The following is a 10,000-nucleotide window of genomic DNA, read 5'->3' as shown; positions in this document are numbered from 1 at the left end:
TTGCCATTGTTAAACGTAATAAGTGGAACCCCCGAAGCTGTAAGCAGAATACAAGTCATATGAACACCCACGATATAGTGTTCTTTGTTGAGTTATTTGTTGAGTTTATGTGTATACAAAACCCTTGCAATAAATGTGTCTCAAATGAATGAAAAGCATACATGCTTCTGGATACAGAGCATATATCGTGTGGGTGATATGACTTGTATTCTGCTTACAGAATTCCACCTATTTAGTTTTTACAATGTCAAAGCCTTTTAATATAAATCAAAACGTTCCCATATTTCTGCAATCTATGCGCAAAATAATAACGAGTTGAGTTCTAACAAAGAACGTATTACATGCTGGGTAGGCTGATAGAGTAAACTATGATATGAATATGAATATGATATGATATAAAGGTATACTGGTCCGTCCGAGGATAGCGAGGAGTCGGATAGCCATTAAATGCCATTTGAGAATATAGGCTATTAATGCAAAGTGACGGCCTATAGCCTATACATATTATTTAATGTTTTCATAAGCGTAAAGATACAACAGCTAGATTAATGATCAAGTTGGTTTACTGTATGCAGGGCTTCGCAGGGCTGTGCCATGTGTTATTAAATATGCGCAAGTTACTGTTGCTTAATGTAGGCTATGGCTGCTATTATATGTAATTCATATAGGCTACCTAATACCGACAACAAAATAGATTGTATGCCTCTAGTACAAATCATATTATACCCGGTAGCCAATCGAACAGAACGAATAAAGGCATTCATATTCCAGCATGGTTATAATGACACACTAACGCCAAACAGTGGTTAACGAACGGTCTTTATTAGTATTTTGAGCTGTCCAGGCAGAATTGCAGCAATGGTCTTAGGGAGTCTTGATATCTGACATCACCATGTACAAGTCCACCAGCCTGTTATTTATCCCATAACACAAGTTGTGTCTTCTTGGTTCCGTGAACAATCTCGCTCGCGGAGTTTCTCATAGTTCGCTCGGGTCAGTCCATTATTTCACATCCCATGGGGGGTGTTTCATGACCATATATGGATAATCATGCACGAGCATTGACGGTAGAACAAACGGAGGCGCGTAGGACCCGTGTACGCACGGTTGATAAATCCCAATATTTCTGTGCGTACACACATTCTAAATTCTGTGCTTACGTACGAACATAGAACACTTTTTAAGAATTGTTGATAAATGAGGGCCCATATATATATCAGCTAATTCTGATGTATCGACCCAACATCCAAGAGTCCAATCCAATTTCAAGGTTCCATCTGCGTCAGAGTAGTTTTGAGATATTGCATGTTTTCACTTAAAATTTGTATTTCTTATTGCCTTAAAAGAACACGCCAACATTTTGGGAAATTAGCTTACCGTCTTCTCCAGAGAGTGAGACAAGAAGATAGATACCAGTTTCCTCTCTGTGCGTTCAGTAGAAAGCCATATGGCTGCACGTTAGCCTAGCTTAGCACAATGAATGGAAGCGGACATGACCGGTTAGCCTTCGGGAGAGGTGTTAGTTGGACAATGTCTAGGCTAACCGGTCATGTCCGCTTCCATTAATTGTGCTAAGCTAGGCTAATGTACAGCCAGATAGCTTTCTACTGAATGCACAGAGAGGAAACTGGTATCTATCTTCTTTCTCTCTCTGGAGAAGACGGTAAACTAATTTCTCAAAATGTTGGCATGTTCCTTTAAATGTGCTACTAGGAAGATGTTGACATCAATATATCACTGTAAAGTCAGTGTCCATACCTTGGCAGGATTACTGCAGAAACATGTTGAGACCGATAGAGACTGAAAGACAATTGTCACAAGTCCATCAACATCCTGTATTTTCTATTGATATTGTGTCGGGACGAGCAAAACTCACAAAATTACTGTTCCATAGTCACTGGGAACTGTTCGATTAATAATCCAAAATCCCCTGAAACTGCATAGTGTATCTTTAATATTTAAAGAAAATCTAACATCTACCACATGTATAAATACTAGAGCTGGGCCGTTAACGGCGTTAACGTGCTGCGTTAACGCTATACTAGTATCGCGCGATAATATAATTAACGCATTAATCTAAAAAAAAAAATATTGTTTTACATTTTTTTTTTTTTTTTTACATTTATTTACCCAGGGTAGGTTCGCTGAGCACAGATGCTCTTTTTCAGGAATGCCCTGCTTCACATTCACACAGTTCCATTCACACCTGGGAGCTGCCCAGTACAACCACAGTTGACACCATTGGCCACTGAGCAACTCCACTGGAGCAGTTGATTCAAGCCATGTCACATAGTTCAAGTTTGAAATGATTCTTTCTGTTTTGCTCCTGAGAGTGCTAGATACTGTACTGTACTGGTAATATTATTTATTTGTGTTAACTTCTGAATAAAACAACTTATTAAACACAAGTACATCTTATTGAACATTATTTTGATATTTCATTACCAATTATCATAGCAAAACAGCTTTTTCAAACAGTCTGTAATGCATTTTGGAAACGGGAGATGGGCTCATGGTGTAATCTAGATTAAATCCAGGATTGCAGATAGATTAATCTAGATTAAAAAAATGTATCTATGCCCACCTCTAATAAATACCTATTGGTAGAGAGATCTTTGACCAAAATGACAGATGGGATCTTATATTGCCATGATTTGCTCATGTTTTTATAAACTATACGTTGAATTTCTGTGTTTATTACTATGTAATTCAGTGCCTGTCTGTTTGTCTATAGATGACAGGTTTCCTCCGGACGCTACAGTGGAGTTTGTGTTTTCCAGCGGCCCAGATAAAATGAAAGGTGACTATTATACTGTGTTGTTTGTGTACATTAAAGGTGCTATAGATAACAGTATGTAATCATATAAAAAAGATAAAACATCCACAGAGCCTTTCGAAAGGTGCTGAATGAAAGTATTGCTTTTCCCCCAGAAATGATTGATTAATGAATGTATCATTAACTCAATCAGTTCCAGCTATTGGCCTCATACTGTTCAGGGCTCTACAGTGCGACCATATTGCTCGCATATGCCCCTAAAAATATGTGCGTGCGAACATGCAAAATCAAGTACTCGCACGGCGTGCGAGTGGGGCCAGCGAGTGCAGAGTACAGCCTCTCATTCGTCCTTTTTTTTCTCCGCTGCGAGAATCGTTAAAAAACTACAAGTCCCACAGTTCACAGCCGCATAAACGTTCCAATCACAGTAGTTTCCTGTGGTCACGCGACTGGAAACCGAAAGTAATGATCAGCGGCTGCGTCACTGTCTGAGTCAAACAATAATACAGCCATGTCGAAGCCCATTCATTTTTATTTTGCGCGAAAGATACCGGAGAATGAGAAGTCAGGCGAGGCAGCTCATATTACAGAGGTGATGGTTAACGTTAACGTTAACCAAGATACTGACGCTAGCCAGCATGCTAGCGAAGTTGGCCAAGCTAGCGAGGCTACACCCACTGTAGCACCCAATGTAGCCACTGTAGCTAGCGAAGCTACACCCACTGGAGCCGGAGGGAAGACATACAAATTTAACGTGAATTGGCTAAACATTTCCCCATGGCTAGAGTTCGAAAACAATGTCATCTTTTGTAAATATTGCAAAGTAGGATCGATGCATTGTTACACCCCTACAACTGGCCCACTGTGTATGTGTGTACAGCTAACTTGGCTAGCGTTATCAACCGCAGAGGTGGGCAATGGGCCCAGCTGTAGCGCCGGACGGCCAGAGTGCAAGCGGTGTGGCAATAGGGTCCAGCTGCAGCGCCGGACGGCCAGAGTGCAACGGTGTGACGTCGTAATTGGCAGAATCGACTGTCAATCAATGGTCTACCTGACATGCAAACTACTGTACTGGAGGTGTACAGTATTTCAATAGGCAACCCTGAAAGGATTATTTTTCTAAAAGAGCAACACTAGCTCCCCCCTCTACTGATGGCCCTGGTTGTAAAGCCAGTGTCTCCTTTTTGTTCAATATCACTGCCTTTCTTATTAGGCCTAGTTGTTGGCTACAACTTTGCCATAGTAGGCATTAATCACTTAATTAATAGTTCAAATGTCTGTCCCATTCCCGTTTGCACACGCAGATGATACACACACACGCACACAGTGGGCCAGTGACTTTGGTGGTATGTGCTATTGCACAGATGTGTCCCGTTTGCACATGCACGCACAGTACAAATATAAATTTATTTTTGAAAAAAAAAATAAACTCTGTTACTTGACATATTTTCACTGTGCTCCTAAATATTTTTGGGTGCTCCTAAATTTCTTTGTGTGCTCCTAAATTTTTTCATTTAGGAGCACCTGTGTCCCTAGTGAAAAGGGTTAGCGTAGAGCTCTGCTGTTCTAGCTAGGCCACGCTTTAAAAGATAGGAGTGTGTCACCTTGTTTGTAGAGCTAAATCTATATTTTATATTATAGCTATGGGTCCAATGTCATTGTCAATTGACAGTATGAACCTTCCCTTCAATATGCCATAAAGAAATATTTTTTTCATCAATACGTTCCCGTTTTATACCGTGATGAATATGAGTGTTATATCGGATTGGTCTGGGATAATTCCTGCAAGGCTAGTTATAAGGCGCTAAGCTAATAACTTAAAATCGATTGGCGTTTCGGCCCTACACAAGCTAGAGTTAAAAATCCAAATGCATTTGATCGGTATCATGTTCCATCATGAATGCATGAAGGGGGGGGGGGGGCGGGGAAAGTCGTTTCTGATGATTGATTACCAGTAACAGCATAATATTGAATGCTAAAAACGCTAATCAGCTGGATCGGTATGAAAACATTGCACAATCAAGCCAGAATTTATGTCAGATAGTCCTTACCTGTGGCTGGGAGTATTCCAAAAATAATATTCCAATTGTTTGATCACCATCTGGTACATCCAATGTCGATTAGGGCCAGGACATAATCAATCACAGCATATGCATCGGATGTCCCGTATACGTTTTGATGCGACCGATTGAACCTCTAGCCTTGCTGTGTAGTAAAAATCTGCACCCGGAGACCTTACAGTGTAACACAAGGGTCTGGACCAAGGTTTACTGCAGCTCCATACTGCCACCTGGGAGAATCTGGCCGGTACTGCACCATCGGCGTCGCAGTAGGGATTCTAATGGCAACATACGGGTCCCTGGCATTAAATAGGATATTAAAATCGGAAAAAAAGACAAATTTACCAAACACGTAATATTACGTGGTCTGGCACCCAACGGTTGTCGGGCAATCACGTAATATTACGTGGGTGGCACTGATTGAGTTAAAAAAATTGCAGGTCCAAATATTTTTTTTTTTTTTTTTTTTACTTTGACCAGTCAGCTGGTTCTTTTCGCGTTTATCGCTTTTTCTGGTCAAGTATGACCGACAGAAACAGGTTGAATGGGGGTATAGATGGGGGGAAAGACACTCTGGAAAATACGGCTAGTCCGGGAGTCGAACTCACTACCCCAGATCCGTGATGCGCACGGTTGTCCCCGACGCCGAAATAGCGTTCGAGGTACGCGGTGAGCTACTGGAGCTCCCCGCCAAATTGTTGTTGTTTACATATTGCATGCATGTATCCCCTCCCTACTTCCCATTTCCCCATGTGGAATACACCTGATTGGATGAATGACATGCTGGTGCTCTAGTGTGACATCTAGTGGCTGAATGTTATATATAGCACCTTTAACGTTTTATTTTGTTCTTTGTAGGGATGTTATTTGAATATTACTTCCTTTATTCAATATGATGTACATATTGGCCTTTAGTGTGTGGTTTTGTTTGTGTTGACTGATTCAAAAGATTCTATATTCAATAAATATTACTAATTTAATTTGGTTTCCTTATTTGACTAATAAAAGGTCAAACAGTCACAGTTATGATTATTTGTTCAGGCTTGTTGAGGATCACAGAAGCCCTTCAGGAGACATTATGAGGTCACTGCACATCTCTTGGGGGGAGGGGAGGGGGGGGGTCATTCTGTTCATCATCTATTATTAATTGATTGACTATTAAAATATTCATGCCTTCAAATGTCAACCCCTAGCTCTTTGCACACCTTCATCTGAGTTTGTGTTTAAAGGGATAGTCCACAGTTTTAGGAAGCCTATCTGATTTTGTTAGAAACCGGGAGCTTAACGACTCCAGCTTCTCTCTGCTTCATATGAAATCCTCTTCACAAGGTCGAGAGTACCGTAAGAACGACCCCTCCGTCAAAGTGGACTACAACACCACTGACCCTGTGGTGAGATGGGACTCCTACGAGAACTTCAACCTCCACCACCAGGACAGTCCAGAGAGTAAGACACACCGCAATGACCAGGGCTGACCGCAATGACCAGGGCTGACCGCAATGACCAGGGCTGACCACAATGACCAGGGCTGACCACAATGACCAGAGCTGACTGCAATGACCAGAGCTGACCACAATGACCAGGGCTGACCACAATGACCAGGGCTGACCACAATGACCAGGGCTGACCACAATGACCAGGGCTGACCACAATGACCAGAGCTGACCACAATGACCAGAGCTGACCGCAATAACCAGGGCTGACCACAATGACCAGGGCTGACCACAATGACCAGGGCTGACCGCAATGACCAGAGCTGACCACAATGACCAGGGCTGACCACAATGACCAGGGCTGACCACAATGACCAGAGCTGACCACAATGACCAGGGCTGACCACAATGACCAGGGCTGACCACAATGACCAGGGCTGACCGCAATGACCACAATGACCAGGGCTGACCACAATGACCAGAGCTGACCACAATGACCAGGGCTGACCACAATGACCAGGGCTGACCACAATGACCAGGGCTGACCACAATGACCAGGGCTGACCACAATGACCAGGGCTGACCGCAATGACCAGAGCTGACCACAATGACCAGGGCTGACCACAATGACCAGAGCTGACCACAATGACCAGGGCTGACCACAATGACCAGGGCTGACCGCAATGAGCAGAGCTGACCACAATGACCAGGGCTGACCACAATGACCAGGGCTGACCACAATGACCAGGGCTGACCACAATGACCAGAGCTGACCACAATGACCAGGGCTGACCACAATGACCAGGGCTGACCGCAATGAGCAGAGCTGACCACAATGAGCAGAGCTGACCACAATTACCAGGGCTGACCACAATGACCAGGGCTGACCACAATGACCAGAGCTGACCACAATGACCAGAGCTGACCACAATGACCAGGGCTGACCACAATGACCAGGGCTGACCACAATGACCAGGGCTGACCACAATGACCAGGGCTGACCACAATGACCAGAGCTGACCACAATTACCAGAGCTGACCACAATGACCAGAGCTGACCACAATGACCAGAGCTGACCACAATGACCAGGGCTGACCACAATGACCAGGGCTGACCACAATGACCAAGGCTGACCGCAATGAGCAGAGCTGACCACAATGAGCAGAGCTGACCACAATACCAGAGCTGACCACAATTACCAGAGCTGACCACAATGAGCAGAGCTGACCACAATGACCAGGGCTGACCACAATGAGCAGAGCTGACCACAATGACCAGAGCTGACCACAATGACCAGGACTGACCACAATGACCAGAGCTGACCACAATGACCAGGACTGACCACAATGACCAGAGCTGACCACATTACCAGAGCTGACCACAATTACCAGAGCTGACCACAATGACCAGAGCTGACCACAATGACCAGAGCTGACCACAATGACAGGGCTGACCACAATGACCAGAGCTGACCACAATGACCAGAGCTGACCACAATGACCAGGGCTGACCACAATGACCAGGGCTGACCACAATGACCAGAGCTGACCACAATGACCAGGGCTGACCACAATGACCAGGGCTGACCACAATGACCAGGGCTGACCACAATGACCAGAGCTGACCACAATGACCAGGGCTGACCACAATGACCAGAGCTGACCACATTGATCAGGGCTGACCACAATGACCAGGGCTGACCACAATGACCAGGGCTGACCACAATGACCAGGGCTGACCACAATGACCAGAGCTGACCACATTGATCAGGGCTGACCACAATGACCAGGGCTGACCACAATGACCAGGGCTGACCACAATGACCAGAGCTGACCACAATGCTTCCAAAGGGGGGGGGGGGTTACCATGTGCCTACATCAGCATGAGAAATAGCTTATAAAATAATAATCCAACATACATTTTCATACATACGAGTTCTTAACAGTTATTTGTGGTGGTTACTCTAATGTCTAATCTGACAAGTCTACTGACCATTATTCCTAGTATATAGCATTATTCTGTCTCATGGTGGTACACACACACACACACACACACACACCTCACTCTCTCTTCTATGCCCCCCCCCCCCCAGACATCGCCCACACACGAGGCCCGCTGGACGGCAGCCTGTACGCCCAGGTGAGGAAGCGCCGTGGCCCGGGCTCCACCGCCTCGGGGGCGTCGCCCAACGGGTGCCTCACCGGAAGCCCCACCGTGAAGCCCCAGACCCCCCCCAGCCACAGCCCCACACCATCCCCCTCTCCTTCAGCTCCGACTCGGGACACTCCTCGGCCCCCTCCGACCACCTGGAGGACCCCGGCCGCTCCCCGTCCTGCCCCGAGAGAGAGGAGAGGACGGGGGAGGACAGAGGAGACAAGACCAGGGGGAAAGAGAGAGACAGGGAGACGGCCATCCTGGACGACGGGGACCCGTCGAGCCCGGCGGCCTGAGGCGCGAGCGCGGCTCCTGCTGCGTCCGGGCGGCGGGCGCCAGGTGCGGCGGCGGGGAGAGGGGCTGCGAGCGGGAGATGGAGCCGTGCGTCTCCAACGGTCACCGCCCCCCGGACCGCTGCGGCGGCGGCGGCGCCAAGAACAACAACCCAAGAGCCGCACCCTGCCGGCCATGCCGTCCACGTCCGTGTCCCCCCCGCCCCGCAGGGACCTCTGCCACCGCCACAGCGCGCACCCGCTGCCAGAGTTGCCGTGGGAACGCCCGCCCCCGCGCCCCTCCCCTGCCTCCACAGGCCGTGCTACCCTTACCCCGTCCCCGAACACGCCCATCCGGTGCGCACCCACACCCTCCCCGCCTCCAACAGACTCTGCGTCGGGGAGGAGTGTCACCTCTTCCACTACGCCCCCCCACACGCCCCCCCGCCGCTCACTTCTCCCACCAATCGCTGCCCACCAGCCCCTACAGGGAGATGTTTTTCACCCCCCCAGCGGCGGCGCCCCCCGCCTGCCCTGTCGGGACTGCGCCGGCAGGCGGGAGCAACAGGCGGCCTCGGCCAGAGCCTTCCACCTGCTGCACCCGCCGGACCAATCCGGGGAGAGCGCGGCCCACTGGGCGGGGATCAGGCGAGCGCGGGAGGAGCCTCTCCCGCTGTGGGAGACAGAGAACCCCTGGGAGGCGGAGAGAGAGGCGGAGTTCTGGCAGCGCAGGTCAGTGGCGTCGCCCTATCGTCCCTCCTGCCACTCCCTCTGGAGCAGGGCCACGGCCTGGACCAGGCAGGGTTTGCCCTCGGGTCCCACCTGCAGGGATTCCCCGGCCCCCACTCCCTGATGGATATGCGGGGGGACGGGGGCAGCAGTGGCTACCACACCCCTCTGGCGCCCCGACACTCCTGCCCCTGCTCGCCCTACCAGGCCTCCCCGGCCGAGAGCCACGAGAGCCGGGGTTACGCCTCGGGTTACCAGTCCGGCTCGGCCTCTCCGCTGTCTCCCACTAGCCCCAACCCTGGAGGCTCTCCTGGGAGAGGGAGGCTGGCCGACGACGCCTCCTCTGGAGCCAAGAGCCAGACTGAGGAGCGTGCAGGTGAGTGGTGATTGAGTGAAACGCTGTTTTTGGGACCAGTAGGGGCGTGCTCTAGGACAGTGGTTCTCAACACGAGGGCCGGGGGCCCAAAAGGGGGAGGAGCTGCCAGGGGCGTCTTTTGAGATGATAGGAGATTATTGAAAATATGAATTACAGAATGCTGATCACAAAACATCAATGTAATTATTAAACTCAATAG

General features: G+C 48.3%; 1 protein-coding gene across 1 annotated transcript in view; it reads left to right on the top strand.

Annotated features, from left to right (window-relative positions):
* The window catches only part of LOC311229739 (tensin-2-like), a 130,657-nt gene that overhangs the window by 111,963 nt on the left and 8,694 nt on the right, over positions 1-10,000 (top strand). The window contains 11 exon segments of the mRNA XM_084315816.1: positions 2,735-2,800; positions 6,166-6,282; positions 8,363-8,500; positions 8,503-8,702; positions 8,708-8,866; positions 8,869-8,989; positions 8,992-9,137; positions 9,140-9,226; positions 9,229-9,460; positions 9,463-9,801; positions 9,844-9,914. Of these exon segments, the coding sequence (XP_084171942.1) occupies positions 2,735-2,800; positions 6,166-6,282; positions 8,363-8,500; positions 8,503-8,702; positions 8,708-8,866; positions 8,869-8,989; positions 8,992-9,137; positions 9,140-9,226; positions 9,229-9,460; positions 9,463-9,801; positions 9,844-9,914 (1,676 nt within the window).

Source organism: Notolepis coatsorum (genome assembly GCF_963971535.1).
Source record: "Notolepis coatsorum genome assembly, chromosome: 6".
Classification (NCBI taxonomy): Eukaryota; Metazoa; Chordata; class Actinopteri; order Aulopiformes; family Paralepididae; genus Notolepis; species Notolepis coatsorum.
The sequence above is the reverse complement of the archived record's forward strand: the minus strand, read 5'-3'. Positions and strand labels throughout refer to the sequence as shown.